The sequence below is a fragment of the Cyprinus carpio genome, chromosome B8, assembly GCF_018340385.1.
Source record: "Cyprinus carpio isolate SPL01 chromosome B8, ASM1834038v1, whole genome shotgun sequence".
NCBI classification, from domain to species: domain Eukaryota; kingdom Metazoa; phylum Chordata; class Actinopteri; order Cypriniformes; family Cyprinidae; genus Cyprinus; species Cyprinus carpio.
Window position 1 is genome coordinate 16,145,019 of NC_056604.1, and position 20,528 is coordinate 16,165,546.

Consider the following 20,528-nt stretch of genomic DNA (forward strand, 5'->3'; position numbering starts at 1 on the left):
ATGACGTAAAATAGGATAAAATTGTATTAAAATTAAAAATAAAAAAAAATATGTTGTTGTTGTTGCAAAAAAGTATATCATTGTACATATCATATGCTGTATCAAATACACATTTTATAAATAAATAAATAAATAAAAGTAAATATAAGTAAATCAACAAAAGAGTGGTTGAAAATAGAGAAAATGCATTTTATTTTTAGTCCTGACCTTCAGTTATAATTTGTAATAGGGCTATACCATCAAAAAGCCCACAAATTCATAAATATTTATAAACTGATACATTTGTGCAGAAGTAATAGTCAAAACTGGTTAAAAGTCTTCTTCTTCTTCTTCTTCTTCTTCTTCTTCTTCTTCTTCTTCTTCTTATTAATACAAGTCATTTATTTATTTTTATCTGTTTATGAATACATGGTCAGTTTTATGGGTTGTTTCTTCAGAACACATAGAATACATGAGGTTTTAACAAAGCTTTTAATTGCTTATATTTCATGGTTTTCTGCATTGACTGTAGTCTAAGAAACAAATACATACCCCCCACCCCCTCCAGGACTACTGAAACAAGAACATGGGAAATATACATGGGGAAAATATGCTAATACATTTATTATAGGTCTCTTGGTTGGGGATTTTCAGAAACACCCAGTGAGTTAGAAAAGCCACAGCCTGATAGACAGTGAAAGAGCCAAATAAAAATAAAGACAGATGTGGAAGCTCAATGTTTCATTCGACAGAAGTCGTAGCAGTGATGTGGATGTCTAGACATTTGTAATATGAAATACCGGCAGTGTCATTTCACCCTATTAAATTTAAGCCGTGATTCAAAATATTATCTAGCTCAAAGCATAGTTACGGCAAAACTGGATCCAAACTATGATCTCGGCTTTAGCTGTTCAGCTCGATGGGAACAGGATATCCGATTTTTCCAAAACAAAAACTGGTTACCTTAATCATGTGGATTAAGTAGCGCTGAGGTGTATAAATAAAATACAGTACAAAGCCTGACCACACAGATCCCGCTGGATCACAACATTCCATCATCTGAAACCATTTAAAAATCACAAACAAAATCGCAGACTTAAAATACGTCTTTCCTGAAATATCCAACATGAAGTCATTTAAAACACTTCCACACACCAATGCCTTCACAGACATACACCTGCTAGTGAGCCCTTTGGCCCTGACGGCAGGCCCTTGATCACTGCCACCTCTTCTAGCAGACTGAAAGAGGAGCGTGCAATTCTGTTAACTGAGCCGTTCCTCCCTTTCTCCTCCCAGCTTTTTGTACTAATGATGGAGTGCTTTCTGTCCTCCAGCTGTCACCCATCCACTGTGACACGTGCATATGCATGCTTCAGACAAACACACACATGCATCCATGCACAATTCAATGAAGTGAATGCAACAGTTTTGTGAACAATATACACAGCAAATTAGTTCTGCTTGTTTCTCATGAATATGTCTCGCCTGCTAAACCATGAAGACGATCTCATCTCTATAGATATTTACTTACACCATGCTGACAAAGCAAAGTATTTTAATTCCCCATAACTAAAAATTGCTGTACATTTATCAACAAATGAATATTTTGTGCATGCTACAATTGATAATTATAACCGTTGGTCATGGAATGAATGAATTCATGATATACCAGTGGCTGCATGGCCAATGAATACACTGAGTTTTTCATTTGAGAATTTCATGTTGTGCGTCTTCACCGAGTGCTGGTTAACCACACTCTTAGCATAAATGGTTTGTGGTTTAAAGACAAAAAAACAAACTAAGAAACAAAGCTGAAGGTAAGCGCCAGGATATACACCATGGGGGAGGAATGCTCTCCTGACATAAATATAGCCACGGTTAATACAAATAGAAGGACTGATTTAGCGCTATAGAATTTTGACCAAAGCACGCAAGCAATTCAATGATGTAGGCATTTTGAGAGTGAGAAAACCTCTTAACCAAAAATGGCAATTCTGCCATAAATCTGATGTTGTTCTAAACCTGTATGACTTTATTTCTTCTATGGAACATAAAAGGTAGAATATCCTGAAGAATATCCTTGACACTATTTTTATTACAATGAATATGAATGGAGACTAGCAGTCAACCCTAAAAGTACACCATAAAAACTTGGCGCATATTATTCACTATTGTTATTCATTAAAACATCCATGGCACATTCATTAAAGCAACAATGTCCCATTTCTGAACAAACTGGTAAATCAGATCTTCTCAATGAATCAATTGATTCAGTTTACAGAACTGTTTTGAATGATTCATTTATGAATCAGACTGATCCAGTCCTTCACCACACAAAGCTATCATACAAGCTCTTGTTACATTATAAAAAACCAACTCCGCTCAGCACACAAAACTCCTACAAATCAACAATACCTAGAATATCAAAAATCAACTGCGGGCGGCAGATCATTTTCCTATTTAGCACCCAAACTCTGGAATAATCTACCTAACATTGTTTGGGAGGCAGACACACTCTGTTAGTTTAAAATCTAGATTAAAGACCCATCTCTTTAACCTGGCTTACACATAACACACTAACACATTTCTAATATTCAAATCCTTTAAAGGATTTTTAGGCTGCATTAATTAGGTCAACTGGAACCGGGAACACTTCCCATAACACCCAATGTTCTTGCTACATCATTAGAAGAATGGGATCTATGCTAATATTAGTCTGTTTCTCTCTTATTCCGAGATCACCGTAGCCACCAGATCCAGTCTGTATCCTGATCAGATGGTCACTGCAGTTATCCGGCTCAAGTACGTATCCAGCCCAGATGGTGGATCAGCACCTATAGAGGACCTCTAATGCCCCGAAAGTCAGCGGAGACCAGGACAACTAGATGAGTCCCAGATACCCTGTAAAGACCTTGTCTCAGACGGCCACCAGGACAAGGCCACAGGAACCAGTTGAGTCCTCTGCACAATTTGACTTTGCTGCAGCCTGGAATTGAACTGCAGGTTTCGTTTGGCCAGAGGAGAACTGCCCCCGACTGGGCCTGGTTTCTCCCAAGGTTTTTTCTCCATTCTGTCACCGGTGGAGTTTTGAGTTCTGTTGCCTCTGGCTTGCTTAGTGGGGACACTTCATTTCCAGTGATATCGTTGCCTTGATTGCACAGATACTATTTAAACTGAACTGAGCTGAATTCAATGATGAACTGCTTTTAACTGAAAAATTAGTGTTTACTATTTTGTCATTTTGCAATCTGTATTGTTAAAAGCACTATATAAATAAAGGTGACTTGACTTGACTATCATATGACTTCAGAAGACTTGGAATATAAAGTGTAAGTTGTATTTTTTTGTTGTTTTATCAGAAATTGTAAAAAAAAATAAAAAATAATAATAATATATATGTTGTAACTATAGATTATCGGAGTAGGTTTAAAAATACACACTTTAACTTGCTGGTTTTTTTTTTTTTTGACTGAAATTAGCAATTGCGGATTAAAAAAATACTTTAAAATAAATCCTACACAAATCCCACACCAATTTTTAGTGTGGTTTTATGTTGGTATTTATTTATTTATTGTAGATAGAACATTTCTGTTCTTATCCATTGTAATATCGCAGAGTGACCTTTCCTGTTTCACATCAGAAAACAGGTTGGACAAAACATGACAGTGAGTAAATTATGATATTTTGGCCAGATCCCTCTAATTTTGTGTATTGGGTTCACAATCAAGCACTCTGCATTTTCAGACACTCAGCATAAACGTAATTTGCTTTTAAGACAAAAATATCGCTACATGTAGGAAGGACTTTTTGTGTGTGTGCCCTGTTAACCATTTCATGTCAACCTATCAGCACTCAAAAGCACAAAAAAAGTGTTGCAACCAATCTCTACTAAGGAATCCCTCATCGCATGAAGCCCATTGGGCATCAGCGCTCCGTAATGTGAGTGGCCAGCGCATTTTCTGAGTTGATTAGTTTATTGTTTTAGAGTGTGATTCCCTGTTGAGATCATTAACAGCTTGAGACTGATGTAAGCTCCTGCTGAAACACACTTACTCTCTGGGCATCACTCATTAACTCAATTAGGACCATATAACATCATCTGGAGGGGCAAGCTGTGTCATAACCACTAAAGATGGCTGTCACCTGTTTGGAGACATAGAGAAGTAGAAAAGGTCTCTGAATTTTTCACTTAATTGCATTAAGTTGAGCAATGATCTATTAATAGAGCTCTGTTCCAATTGCTGTTGCCCTGCAATCATGCCATGTTCAGTACCAAGGGTTATTTGGTTATAGTTAGGGTGGCCAAGTCTGCAGTTTTCCTGCAGAATTGGGCCACTTTTAAACTGCTGCCGCAGGTTGTTTTTTCCCTTGCTTATTTTTTACCATCTTCAGATGCTCAGAGTGCTCCTACAAAAACACAAGGCTAAAACATGTCTAAAACACGAGGCGCCTGGGGGGCATAAACAGCACGAAAAAAGGTCACTGCCAATAGAAAACAATTTAAAAAAGGTGCTCTGTCTGATTGGGGCCTAAGTGAGGATGAAGCACTGGTAGGAATTGTGAGCGCCTTCATAAAAAAAAACCAGATAATTTTACTACTAGCCTATACCATGGTTTCAAGTTAAAATTGTGTGTAATGCATAACAATGACTTTGGCTATGGTCATTGGGCTAGTTTTGTAACTTAGATCTGGCAACCCTGGTCAAATTACATTTCCTGCAAAACTTTTGCCATTTTATATATTGTTTTAGTGTTGATTAACTTTGTGAGAAACAAAATATAAATGCCCACAGGCCACGCTTTCAACTATGAATTCATTTATCAGCATCAAATTTTCTGCCAATTTCAACAAAATGGCAGTTTTTGCAATACTATCACATCTGCTGCCATGCCCTACCAGAAAGACAAGTCCTCCAAACGCTCTAGAAAACGACACGAGAGAGAACTCCGTGTTCCCAGAGGCATCAGAAGACAAGAACCGACCTGCAGTTCCTTTTCAAGCGCCCAGCCACCGGGCAAGCAGTTTGTGGGCAGCTGTCTTTGGCTCCAGGCGAGCAAGTTCTTATTCCAGCATGGTTCACAACTCAACTCTCTGTCAGGGCTTGCCGATTTCGCCCGCTTTCCTCAGCCTGCTCCTGTAGGCCTTTGTCAAAGTTTTATTTTCTGCTATGTGAAACATATCGGGCCGATCCAGGCGTATCAGTTCTGTTCAGGATTGACAGCAGCTGCCAAGTGGATCAGAATTTGGATTTAGGGCAATAACAATGTGTTGTAATGATTTTGAACACACAGCTCTCTTGTGTCGGTTTCAGTTGCCGTTTGTGCTGATGGTTGGAAGCTGTGGAAAAGCCATTCCGCACATGATTGATTTACAACTTAGACGAGGGCTTATGTTACACTAAATCTAAGTTGTGTGAAAATGAGCAGGTCATGACTATAAAGCAGGCTAAGGAAGCGACTGTCGATTTCATTCTGTACTTCTATGAATTTAATATAAGGCATTTTCTGGCTCCTCTGCTCATTAACATATCCATGCATGAAGCTCAAGAAATCCATAAAGAGCCCATACATTCGTAAAATAAAGTTAAGTGAAGCTTGAATCATCAAACTAACATTAACCCAAATGTAAAATACAGGTATCGAGGGGCGATTTAACATAAGTGCCATTCATCTTAATGTATGACAGCTCTGGGTGGCTGGCGCTCTCAACGTAAGCACGTCAAACCTCCCTTTTCAGCAGAGGAAGTGCACAGTGGCATTCGGGGGGAGGAGGGTACACTGACTTTGATGACAAATGAGGAGAAGGAGGAGGGAAAGGGAAGGGAAATCCACGCACGTCCGTTGCGACCCGGCAACTTCAACGACCTGTGCGCCACACTGAAGCTTTGAAATAAAAACCGTCCGCACACGTGCACGTACACAAGTTGGCGCATACACACACACTTGTACGTCAACGCAAACATGGGCTGACACGCACTCTTAGCGCCATGGCCGGATGAGGGCTCTGCTTATCATGTCAACACGCGAGGCAGCTGACTTGCTTACACAAGGCCAGGGGTAGAGGGCAAAGCCTGGCCGTGGGTGATGGCAGCCACGCTCTCCTCAACACTGAGCCTCTGTGTTCGGATCACTCAGGGTGGTTACAGTTTGAATGGGTGGGGTGGGATGTGTGTGTGAATGAATGGAGGAAAGCTGCTGGTGGTCACCACCCTGCTCAACTGTTCTGCTGACTGGGGCACAATATACCACAGTCAAATCATAGGTTTCGAAAGATTATCCAATTGCAATTTTGTTTTGTTTTCTTTGTAGAAAATCAGTAATACGTGCATCTATCGCTTTGCTTTTCACTATCTGAAACAAACAGCAATCCTGCAACATGACTACTACCTGACAAAATACATGCATTTTTTTGCAATTTCTTTAAGTGATTTTTATAGAAATATTTTTATTCAGCAAGAATGCTTTAATCAAAACTGACAGTAAATTCATCTACTCTACACAGTTGCAAAATAATTCTATTTCGAATAAAAGCTGCTCTTTTGAACTAAATTATCTAAATTATAAATCTTGAAAAAAATTATGTTTGCACAAAAATATTAAGCAGCACAATTTTAAATATTGATAATAAGAAGAAATGTTTCTTGGGCAACAAATCAGTATATTAGAATGATTCCTCACCAAAATCGGAAGAAACATGTTTCTATTGACAAACAAATGCAACCACTATAGTCTGATTCACAAACAAGCCAGTTCTTTTTAGTGAATCAAAAACAGCACAACCAGTGTTGATCAGTCAGATTCAGGAACAAACGACTCTTACAATGATTAGTTAAAAAAGATTCATTATCTAATTGAATCAGTCTAAGACACTGCACTGTATAATTTACATTAGTAGAGTGAGATTTTTTTAATAAAATTGACATTATAACTGAAAAATTATTCCGAAATTAAAGCTGTTATAGACTAGTTTAATGGCACATTTTCATATATATATATACACACACACACACACACACATATACATATATACATATACATACACACACAGACATATTGTCGAATACGTTGAAATGTGTAAATTTGCTTAAATCCATAACTGAAAGCATTATGTTTAATGTTCCACTCAGTTTTAAAAATAATTGTTTGATCAGACAATATGCCAGAAAGGGGATGAGAGCTCTTTTATTAGCTCAGAGCAGTTCATTTTAAAATCCATCTTTATTACTGCAGATGAAAGGAAAATCAGCTGTTGGCAAATCCAACAATTAACCTTACCAGTCTGAGCCATTGTATAAAAGGTCCACATTTACAAATGTCCTGCTGGTTAATTATTAACTGTGGCATTTTAAAGTCCAGACTGGAAATCTATAATCACAAAGCTTTGTTAAAATTATTGGTATAAATCTGCAAAGATATTAAATTAATCAAGAACGACAGTATATTTACTATATATACAGTATATAGATTTACTGTATACTGCACAAAAAAGATTTCCACAAAAAAAAAATAAAAATACAGATTTACTGTATACTGCACAAAAAAGTGTATCACAGTTTCCACAAAAAAAAAATAATAATGCAGCACAACTGTTTTCAACATTGGTAATAATACAAAACAATACTTGAGCAGCAGATCAGCATATTAGAATGATTTACGATGAATCATGTGACACTGAAGACTGTAATGATGCTGAAAATTCAGCTTTGTCATTCCAGGAATAAATTACAGAAAACAAAATATATCAAAATAGAAAACCGTTAAGTTAAAATATATGAATAATTCATAATGTACGGTTTTACTGTAAATCTTTTACTGCAAAAAAAGCAAAAAAAAATAACAAAAATCTTACTGACCCCAAGCTTTTGAACAGTAGCATAAATTTTCATACGACAAAATACTTCACGACACTTAAAATGAAATAGTCCTTTTACTTTGCATATTCACTCCCTTGTATCACAGTCACACCAACATCAAAGCAACATAATTGTACTGATAACCTGACACAGAATCTGACCCTATAATATCTCACCGGAGGTCAGCCCAGGTCAAGCGGTGACATGTTAGGGCCCTCTGTTTTTCACCCTGTGAAAACAAGTTATTATCAGGTCAATCACCCTGGGTTGGCCTGCCACACTAGTCCCCAAGCCAGCCCGGTTGTCATTTAGTTAGCTCAGTTAAAGAAGCATTTAATAGCCTGACCGAGGAGGTGCAGGCTAAGCATAGCTCCATAGGGAAGGCAGGGTTGCTTAAATAATTGAGAAGTCAGCAGATTGGATTTTGGCAGATTCATTGTTTTGCATTGATTGTGTGGAGTTAATCCTGTTCACTGTCTGGTCTGAACATTACCCAGAGGTCCTCTCGCTGGGAATACGGCTCCCAGCGCTTGGTCACGTGACTATTGATGCGGTGAAAGTGGAAGACTCAATCCAACCTTCAAAAAAAGGGGCTGTATTCACTCCAGGTGTACCGTCCACAACCTCACAATCTCTTTTGGCAGAAAAAATCCATTAGGAGCATTAGGGATGTTTATATTTAAAAGGGGTACAATAAAAGCTGTAATCCAATAGTTATTCAGGATTCTTTAACTATAAAATTCCTCACTTTGGAACATAAATTCCGAACAAGAAAAACAGCACTCTAAAACTAGTACTGTATATACAACAAAATAGCAGAGCAAAATAGTCTGTCAATTATTACAACAAGACTAAATACTAAGAGCATATTTTTCACCCTGACTGGGTTTGAATCATCAATAAAAGCTCCGACCAGTACGACATTTGGAGAAAGCCTACTTAAGCCTTACAAGACAGCGATGGCTTTCAGAGTGTTCACAAAATAGGGCTGTTATTGGTGGTATTAGAACTCCATAATAAACAGAGGCAACATGACAGAGTTTATGCCAAGGGCAGAAATCTTACCAGCTCTCCAGCTCATTCATTGGCTGTTGACATGAATATTTACTGTGGATTGACTGTTTTTTTAACTTGTCTGCTTGGGTTTACAGGCCGTCGGTGGTTTATTGTGTAGAGTATCTGCAGTAAAATACTTTAGTGCTGATTGTCCATTCTCTGCAGTGCTTTGGCTTAATGCAGTGGATCAGGTATTGCACCCTCAAGAGTAAATCTCTCTCTTCTTCACCTTAAGCTGTAAAAGAGACCTGAACAAGCACTTTGCTATTGAATTTCACGTAAATTTGATTGTACAAGAGCACCACGAATGCAGGCTGTCCATCCAGCAGGGGAAAAAGTACAGTATCTCAGTGGTTCTCAAACTTTCACTTCAAGAGTAAAACTACATTTGTGGACCACCTAACATTCAAAATCTCATTGAGCAGTCTTATTCAATGTTCTTAGGCTTCAGTCATGTTTTTAATTTCACTGACATTTAATATTTCATAATATAAAAAAGTAGTATTAAATAGCATAAACTTATCATGGAATAAAATAATAATATTGATAATTTATTATATTTTATCATTGTTTAACAAATTAAATAATAATATAATCCATTCAGTATATAAAATATATTAAGTTACATTCAGTCATACTTTACAGTATACACACTTTTGTTCAAAAGTTGGGGGTCTGTGAGTTTTTTTTAACCCTCTGGGGTCTGAGGGGGTTTTGGGACCCTGGAGAAGTCTTGACATGTCCTGACATCTGTCCTTTTTTCACTATCTTAAAAACATATTAATGGCTTAAATCTGACTGAACTGTATTTAGCACAAACTTGGCTACAATAATATGTAAGCTACATAATTGTACATGTTTGTGCTTTTGAGAAAACAACATTAATGTGTAAATTTTAAAGTCACTTTTCATTTTTAAGTTATTTTTATGTATATATTATAAAATTAGATATTCCTGTGATGCAAAGCTGAAAATTCAGCATCATTTCCCCAGTCTTCACTGTCAAAGAATTTCCTTCAAAAATCATTCTAATATTCTGATTAGCTGCTCAAGAAATATTTATTTATAATATTTAGAGATATTTATAAAACTTATTATCATAAACGCCTAAAACAGTTGTGCAGCTCAATGTATATTTTTGTGGGAACCATGATACTTTTTCAGGATTATTGGATGAATAGAAAGTTCAAAAGATCAGCATTTAGAAATATTTTTTAACATAAGCATTTTTGTAACATGTAGTAACCATTTGTATAAATGTCTTTACTGTCACTTTTTTTTATTTATTTAATGCATCCATGCTGAAAAAAAAAAAAAAAAAAAAAAAAAAAAACCCTGTCCCAAACTTTTGAATGGTAGTGTAAAGGGAGAAAAAAACTACATTGGAAGCACTTTTGAACCTCTCATGTAAACTGATACTCTACACAAGCTTTCCACAGACCGCTGTCATTGTCATACACTGTTATATGTGAGAGTGACTCATTGATAAATTCACTTACTGTACAATTCATGTCATGCAGGTTGTGCTGCAGAGATGGACAGGCATCTATCAGATTACACTGTATTTTTACAGTTCACTGACATTAATTATCTTTGCTTCACTAAAGTGACATGTAAATAATGACTTTTATGTTGTTCCTAGAACACATAATTAAACTTGTACGTGACCAGCTGAATTTTCTCCATTGGAGTGTTTGTCCAGGTGGGATAGCTTTATTCTTCAGTTTCATAATAAGACTGTCCATGACTAGTTTAATTACAACTCATACTATGTTAAATAATCCAAACCAAGGGGAAACAATAGTGATGGTTTTCAATGAATACAATGCAATTGTCAAGGGTCTTAGTTTTGATGATAGGATGCTTTAATGACAGGTTTAAGTTTGATTAAATGAGATAAATGTCTCTTGATTTTAATATGATTTATAATAGTGTTTAATTTTGTACACTTTTGTTTTGCATGCATCAAATTAAGTCATCAAAAAAGGATAATTATGATGCAAGCAGACAAATAAAGGTTTATTGCATTAGATTCATATGCAATAATCATCTAGATAATTTTAGGTAACGATGTGTTGATTTCCCATCTCAGTCAAAATGTTATCATTGTGGTATCATATCAAATTATTAAAAAAAAAAAAGGATTATTGATATATGTTTTACAAGACAATACTATTTCAGTTTTTCTCCTTAAGATATGGCATGTTTAATTCAATGTACTACTTGCTGGTTCTTTTTGTTTGTTGAAATTCACTAGCAATTGTTTCTACCCATTTTTTAAGAGTACAAAAGAACATACACAAATCTTTAATGCAGGTAGTGACACAACTCTGGATATAAACCCTTTGCAGACAGCACAGATTTATCACAGGCATCTAAACTAACACTTAAATTCTGTGGGAAACATTGATTAGATCAAAACAGGGCTCTTGAATTAGTGATGGTATCTCAGGTTGGGCTAAGGGTGTTAGCGAGTGTTAGCCACTGAGGTCATGGCCACTTCTCTCAATACCCTCTGGCCCTATAGAGAGTCCTTTTCCCACATCAAAACCAGCCGCCTGGATTCTTCCACCATGTACCAAAAACAGCTAATAATGTCCAAATAAATAAATAAATAAATACATGCATACATACATAAATAAATGTGTATAATTCTTGCATCAATTACAATACAGCAGGCGTTATAGGGTTAAATAGATGCATAAAGAAACCATAATGTAAAAAAAGAAAAAGATCAACATAAGAACAAGCCCTAAAGCTATTATGCGTAGAGAGGTTTAGATAACTTTACATGACCTCTCTACCTTTCACTGGTCACAGCCTCCAATCTGTATAACGAAGGTTAACCCCTCACACCACAAGACAAAAATGCCTCTCTCATAGAGGTGTTAGATGCTAGATCTTACAAACTATGAATTACAGACAACAGAACACGCCTGTCAAAACACACACACACACACACACACACACACACACACACACACACACACACACACAAAATATGTGTTTTAAGGATTGGCCGACAATGCTGAAATGATGAGCTGACAGAGTGTAGCCTAATTAAATGCATCACAGTAGCTTTACAAATGAAACTTCTACATGACAAAAGAAGATGGATGCAAACAACTGTTGTGTTGAGGGATTTTTAGTTTACCTCATGAATCGCATGCTGTCCATGTCGGTACAAGAGTGCTGTAAACTCGATGCAGCTTTTAATTCAAGATAGTTACGTGACTGTCACGTAGATTTCTATCTGGGAGGGGCGGGGGCTCCAAATTTTGACAATTTTATCTTTATTTATTTATTTATTTTTGCTAGAAAATCACGTGCGTGTAGCGCGAGCTCAGAAAACCTTACCTGCATGTTTTTTTTTTTTTTTTTTTTTTTTTTTGAAGACATCATAAAATAGTTTCTGATTCACAAAACGGGCTTCCAAACAAAGAAATTGATGGTATACACAGTAGGTGTTCATGCTGCATGATTGTTCATAGTTTTGAAGTAGGCTAAATATAGATGTGTAAGATTTTTCATTTGTAATATTTACAACAGTATCTTCCAATCTTTTCTTCAGATCTGAACTGTCAGGTGAGTCAGTGGTTGTCATATGTGGTTGTCATATGACTTAAATATAGCCTACTGTAAAAATGAAAATGTGCAGTGCAGTCTTAAATCAATTTTCTATATAATCTGAGCTGTAACCTGTACCTGTCTGTAACATACTGTATCCAGGTTCATTCAGTAATATTAAATCATATAGGCCTATTGATTTAAATAAAAACAATTAATTTCTATGTTACCACATTAAGCACATTTCATACCTGTCAAAACATATTTTACAGTGTTTACCTCTCGGTATATAGGCTAGACTCAAATCACTAGTGAACTGATTCATAGATGTCAGCTATCCAGCTGTGCACCTAAGAGGCTACTGCAGAGAGTTTATTCACTCGTTCATTTAATAAACTGAATCAACAAACTGAGGGACAGCTTTCTCATGGTCAGTATTTTGAGGAGAACAGCACAAATATGGGGATGGGAGGTGATATAGAGGTGATACAGGCACATGGCTGTTTCACACGTCGAAAATGAGGCAATGAGTTAATCTAACAAAAATATTGTCGCAGGGCTAATTTCCTTCATGGAGCCAGGGCAGCTGAAGAGAGAATGTGTGAAAAGTCGACTGGTTAAACTACTGCTGTCTGTGTCAGTGTGTGTGTCTTTGCTCATGTTACAGGGGAGATGTTTGTCTACTTGGGCCACCCCATTTGTCCTATCTGAAGTTTTCTAAGGAGGGGTATGGATCGTTCTCTGGTCAGTCATGTATACACCTCAGTTCACCCTCTGTTTGGAAACAATTAGCTACACTCTAATTTCTGACATATGAGCTGAATGGCACAGAGGTTTTGTGTTTCTGATTAAAGGGTGGCCCATGCTCCCTAGCATTACCTGTGACAATGCAGGTCTTTGTGTGGAAATGTTAGATTCAAACAACATGAGGTGATATGCAAAGATATATAAATATGAGATCAGATAAATCTGTCACACTTTGCATTCTAGCATCCATGTTAGAATATGTATATAATATGTATATAATATAATACAGTAGGTCAGGTTAAACTTGTTTCCCAGGGTTTTTTTTAGCAGCTAATCTAACAATTAAATAAGAATTACAGGAATTTTTATGTGTGTTGGAAGGTGTCTCATTGTATCTTTGCTAGAGCCCTTCAAATGCAGTTTCAAACCCATTAAGATTTAATCTTGTAATGAAACTACTGTGATGAAACTGTTAACCTTAAACCACATGATAATTACCAGATAGAGAACATAAACAGTGAGTATAAACAACAGCTTCAGCCTTTTAGTCTACACATCTTCAAAAAAAAAAAAAAAAAAAAACATGCATGCATGCAAAAAGTGAAAGAGAAAGTGGAACATTGCTTTGAAAGCATGACTTCCGCATAGTTTACTGAAGAGCTCTGTTTTAATAATGCAGTTCAGCCCTTTTTTGATAAATTCTTAATAAATGACCCCTCTAGGTTTAGTAGAAACACACAGTCCCACCTGAAGTGTGTCACTCGCTCAGAACACTCACAAATGATGCACACCTTTACTCAAAAGCTTGAGGGGATGTTATCTAAATTTGTTTTTAACCACTAAATTATTGATAGATGAGGAATGAACCTCAAATGAATCATTAATCTAAACTAGCTTTGAATGTTCTGTTGAACTGATGTACCAGAAACATTATATAGAAGGAGATGAATCACTCTTGTAAAATGAATGGGAGAAAGCATGGAAATATAAGAGGAATGACCCTATAGCGAAAAATAAATATATTAAATTTATTATTTCATGCTAAGTATACTAAAGTACATTTACATATTTATGTACTTAATAAAAATATCCTGCAATTGTACTCTTAGTATAATAAACTGTTATACTTATAGTTTTTAGGAAATTATGTTTAAACTCATTTGGCTTGCTGTCCACTGATAAGGACCCGCAGAGACTTAATATAGGAAGATTATAAAGGGCAAGGTACCTAAGATGGATGTGGAGACTGGGGAGGTGGAGGGATGCTGGAACAGCTGAGACTGGAGAGAGGTAAGCAGCTGCAGACTGAAAGATAAAAGGGGCTCGCTCCTCGCTAACTTACATTTAGGAACTTCATTTAAAGACCGATATTATTCAGAGATCATACAATTCTCATCAATAGTGACATTAAAACACACTTTAGGCTTAATATTAAGACATGTGCATTGCGTGGTACAAGTAGTATTCCAAATGAAGTTTAATTATATTTTTTTATATAAGTCTCGAGTTGTATTTTAAATATATATTCCTTTTTTACTAGGGGATTGTCCCACATTTCACTTAAAGTCACATTGAAAATGGAAACGTAGTTTTCTAAATGCATGTTATTGGTCCTATCATTATAATGATTCATACATGGATTTCATTCATGCAATTCGTTATGTTTCATTTATTAATTTCTTTTTAAATTCAACTCGATCTTCTGGTGAAATGACAGACTTCTCTCTGTGTATGCAAGATTTCCCCAATCATTTAGTCTGATTAAACTACAGCCCTCCATAACTTATCACAAGTTTGCATTCACATTTGCCTCTGTTCAATCAACAACCAATCTGTTTCACTCAGAAGAAAAGATCTGTCACTTCTATTATATTGTGACATTGAAAAAGCCAGTTGTCTTTCTGATAGTGTTTGTTTTCTCTATAGAATACACATGTGAAATTAACTACACCAGCCTGAATATTACAGTTTATTAACAAATAGTAAATATGATGCTATTGTTGTAAAATTTTATTCATTTGAAATTGTACTAAAACGCAATATTGAAAAACATTTTCATCATCATCTTTTGCTGCAGGACAGCTATTGCGACATCTTTCCAGGAATACTGAAGGTGAAGTTTGTACAAAGTATACAATGCTGGTACAACCGTATATGTGGGTACAATATGCGTCACACGACTAAACATGCATCATTGTTTTTGAATGCCGTTTTAATGTTTTCACAGTAAATACTACAACTACTCCAGTTGGGAGAGCATCTTCAGAAAGCTGTGGACTAAAATACTGTCTAAGTGTGGACAAAAGGCCAAAACTTTGAGAAAAGATGTGTTTTCAAATTGATCCAGATGTAACCTGAGATACAATTTGTGAGATTTATACATCATCTGAATGCTAAATAAATAAGCTTTCTATTAATGTATGAGAATATTTGGCCGAGATCCAACTATTTGAAAATCTACAATCTGAGGGTACAAAAAAAATCAAAATACTGAGAAAATTGCCTTTAAAATTGTCCAAATGATGTTCTCAGCCATGCATATTACTAATAGAAAATTAAGTTTTGATATATTTACAGTAGGAAATTTACAAAATATCTTCATGGAACATGAACTTTACTTAATACCCCATTATTTTTTTTTTTGGCATAAAATAAAAATTGATTATTTTGACCCATACAATGTATTGTTGGCTATTGCTACAAATATACCTGTGCTACTTAAGGTTTTGTGGTCCAGGGTCACATTTGTGTCCTAGCACAGCTGAATTCTCAAATAACTGATTCCACTCCTCATTGAAATGCAAAGGTACAGTGTGAGTACAAGTGGGTGGTCAGTATCAAAAGGAATGACAGAAATGCATTTCCAGAGGAAGTCACGCAGAGGTCAGTGGGTCGAACAGAGTGCCACCCGCTTCCCTCTTCTTTGCATGCGAGGAGCTGCGTTGTCACTATAGAGCCAAGCTTGGCGGGGTTCCTGCAGTGGATCTGCTGATAAGACCTGCTCTGACAGAGACGAAATGAACAACCACACCTACTAACACCTGTGATGGCAGATGAGAGTGAGATCACGGGAGAGATACACCACCACCTGATCATCAGAGAGGACCGGCTTGCAGTGCTGGTGCTAGATCTGGCCTCCAGGCCTCTGCCTGCTGAGGAATCCAAACCTGTGCTGGATTAATTTACGACCTCCGCGACTTGGAAAGCAAAAGCTCCCACTGTACCAACACGCATGCATGAGCTCAGTGTGTGGCATGTGATGCACGATCGTGTGACACTAGAGAACACGTGTGACTCATGCTCGCAAAGCTTTGTTCCCATCTCCAGTAACTCAAAACCTATTGTTGTAAGAAGACAAATTATATCCTCTGGTAAACATATTGACTTCATAGAAAAGGTCCACTCAGGGCTTCATAATAAGTCATGTGTGACAGATGGAATATGCATTAAAATGTGTGCACCATTATGCTTTTTGTTTAGTCTGAGTATGCTATTAATATTTTAGTTGTATGTTGTTTTCTTTAATTGTTATTGATTCTTCTTATTATATTTGAAGGTATATTTTAAGTCAAGTCTTACTTTATGCATCAATATGTTTCCAATAATGAAACAATTATTTATTATTTAATATTAATTCATTATAATTTATGAAGTTGTACATGAAATGTATTACTTACTATGTAACATTTAATTAAAAAATATTAAACATATAAATAAAAATACAATTTCTGAAAAATCTGAATATTTCAAATACAGTTTACAAGTAAGGCAGTGCTTCCATCCAATGTTATTTTAGTATCATTGTTATTATAGTTTTTTGTTAATATTTTGAATAAGATTTAATTTTTATATTTTCTGTTTTATTTTGCTTTTAAAGTTTTAGTAGTTTTCTATTAGTTTTTGTTTTGTTTAAATATGTCTACATCGTTTTTTAAAAAGTCTTAGTTTTTAGTTTTATTTATTATAATATTTCTACTTTAAATGAAAATGAGAAATTTGGCAACTAGTTGAAATAAGTTTTTATTTATTATTTTATTTTATTATTTTTTTTTTTATTTCAATCAATATAAAAATAAAATCTTATTCAAAATATTAACAAAAAAATAATAATAATAAAAAACTATAATAACAATGATACTAAAATAACATTGGATAGAAGCACTGCCTTACTTGTGAAAAAGGTATTTCATGGTTACGTTAACAATAACCCTGTTTCCCTCCCATGTGTTCAAGGAAAAAAAAAAATCTTTATGTAAATATAAAAATTAAAAGAAAACTTAATAATTACTAACTAAAAGAGAAATAAATGAAATGTACATCATGTAAATAATAAACAATGTACTCAAATATTCTTGTAGAAGCTACAAAATCAAGGAGAAAAGGACTTTATTCATTGTACCAACAGACTTTGGCAAATTAGCAATCTTCGCATTTGGAAATGCTTTTTTTTTCGGCAATGTCAGGGCTGAAACAAATAAATAGCACATTTTTTGCAGATGTACATTGCTGGAATAAAGATACATTGTTTTTCCTAATCAAAAGACATACAAGTGTGGTGTGAAATTAATGCATCAGCTACTAAAACATGATTTTCTCCTTTTTAAATAAAGCTTTTCAGTTTCTTAAGTACCTTCAAAAGCATGTTTTAGTAAAATAAATAGAATGATCTCCATTTTTAACATGCACAACTGATTTGTGTGGGAAAAGTATATATACACATGGTTTGAGCTTTCAATGACAGTACCTTACCACACGCACACACTCATACTTGTACACACACACACAGGCCGAGGAGACTGGAACACTCATGTACACACACTCACACACACTAACATACTTACAAATGCAGATACACTATACATATTTCCCCCTCTAAGCTTTTCTACATCGTCTTTCAGAGGGCTAACCTATCAAAGTGATAAAAATGCAATGTTGAACATAATGAAAAAGAGGAAATTCTGAGTCCGAACATCACATTTTCAACATCTGAACAACACAAGTTTTTTTTTTTCATTTTAGTTTTTTTTTTTTTTTTTTTTTTTTAACGTAACAATCACAAAGATATGGATTCATGCATTATGAGCTTTGTGTCTTGATCTTCTGCCTCTCCCGGCAGGAAATCATAAGTTGAGGCTTGATGCTTCAGTGACGTCAAACTGTAAATCAGTACTCTTTTTTTTCCACAAGCCAGTGAGAATAAGATGAAATGCTACTTCTGAGAAAGTCATGTACAAACAATCTACAAGTAACTAGAAAAAAATCTCAGCCTCAGGCGCCTGGGCGTCCAGAGCTGGTGCTTCACTGCAGAAAAATAAGGACGTAAGTCTTCAAGTTCACTTGTCTTTCCTGTTTGTCTATCTAAGACGTTTCGTCTTTGAGCTTTGTTGACGATTCTGTTGTATTTCCTTGATAGGCGGCATCTGACTTGTGAGCTGCAGCGAAGTGACCCACTTTTGCATTTCCTTGTCTGTAAAGGGTTTTCATGAAGCAAAGTAGGAGCTCTGCATGGAATAGAGTCGGTCGATGGGGTTCCCGACTCTCGCTTGCATTGAGCCCGCCTCAGAAGAGGCCATGAAGCAGTCACTAAGGCTGGTCAATGAAGTGTCGCTGTCAATGTCGTGGAATATTGAGTCGTTTCCTGTGGTCAGAGAAAAAAGCAAACATAGGTCAATATGATGCTCTTTTTGTCTGAATCTATTGATTTATAAAGAAATACAATAAAAGTAACACTCATATATACAATGACCTAAATACACTCCTTTTGTGATGATCATGTTTTAAATTTCTGTATTAAAAATTTATTTTTTTAATTTTTGGGGGCAAGTCAAAAATGGCAGAGTGATACAACTGTCCTCATAATGAAGAAAAAAGCCTCATTGAAAAAATAAAAATAAAAAATAAAATTCTTGAAAAAACTTTGTTTGTTCAGCGTAATCTTTTATTATTACTATTATTATTACAACCCCAATCCCAGTGAAGTTGGGACGTTTTGTAAAAATGCTATTAAAATCTAGAATGATTTGCTCATTCTCTTTAACTTTTATTTAAATGACAAAAGTACAAAGAAAAGATTTCCAAAGTTTTCACTGACCAACGTATATGTATTTTGTAAATAAGAACAAATTTTGCTTTTGATGGCTGCAACACATTCCAAAAATGTTAGCACAGAAGCAAAATAAAAGTGAAAAGGTTATAGAATATCTACTTTAGACTGTTTTGAAATAGCTCACAGTAAGCAGGTGAATTTGTAATGGGTTTGGGTATAAAAGGAGCATCTTAGTCTTTGCCAGCAAAGCTGGATCATAGCTCATCACTTTGTGCCAAATTTCAGAGAAGTGTCGAACAAATCAAAAATCACATTTCGCAATGCAAAATTGAATTGAGGTCTTCCACCAACTGCCACACATAATATTCTGAAAAGAATTAGGGAATCCAGAGAAATCACAGTATATGTAGGGCAAGGCAGGAAACCTCAGCTGAATGTGCTTGACCTTTGAACCCATAGATGGCATTTCATAAGAAACCATCATGCTGCGGTGCGGTGTTACATATAGCCACATGGGCTCAGGGGTACTTCAGAAAACTGCTGTCACTTAACAGTCTGCTGCTGAATCAAGAAATGCAACTTGAAACTCTGTAACTCTAGGAGAAAGCTGCACATCAATTCTATGCAGTGATGCCGCTAGGTTCTCATCTCAGATAGTCAAAAAGACAGTGAAAATGTGTGCTGTACTCAAATGAGTACACATCTCAACTTGTTTCCGGGAAAAATGGATTTCGAGTTCTTAGTCCCAAAGACCAAAGGGACCATCCAGACTTTCATTAGCGACAGAAGCAAAAGCAAACATCTGTCATGTTGGAGTTGTACAGAGAAATATACTGCTGTCAAGATGATGTCTTTCATGAGAAGTCCATGGTTATTAGATCAAGACCCATTCTGCATATGCTACGGCAGCGTGGTTTTGTCGACTCAGAGTGAATGTGCTAGACTGGCCTACCTGCAGTCCAGATCTGACTCCTATTGAAAATGTATGACATTTTGTATCACATTTCCAACATGGAGAAACATATTACTGTTAATTTAATATCACATAGATACTATTGTCACGTTTATTAATACTTTGAATCAGTTTTTATATTTAAACTTTCCATTTTTATTTTAATGTTAATTGTTAAAGTTTGAGTAATATATAGTAATATATAGATAGTGGAGTATATTTCTTTTTCAGTTTTAGTTTTAGTATATAGATGAGAAATGTGGACATAGGTAGGTGAAAAATATATTTTATCAAGTAACAGATTATTAATGATTTTAGATTTAGCTTC

General features: G+C 35.6%; 1 protein-coding gene across 1 annotated transcript in view; it reads right to left on the reverse strand.

Annotated features, from left to right (window-relative positions):
• Positions 1 to 17,560: 17,560 nt before the first annotated feature.
• lmx1bb (LIM homeobox transcription factor 1, beta b) overlaps positions 17,561 to 20,528 on the reverse strand; it is a 61,871-nt gene continuing 58,903 nt past the window's right edge. The window contains exon 9 of the mRNA XM_042729972.1: positions 17,561 to 18,840. Coding sequence (XP_042585906.1) covers positions 18,683 to 18,840 — 158 coding nt within the window. The 3' untranslated portion in view covers positions 17,561 to 18,682. The remainder of the gene's footprint in view (positions 18,841 to 20,528) is intronic.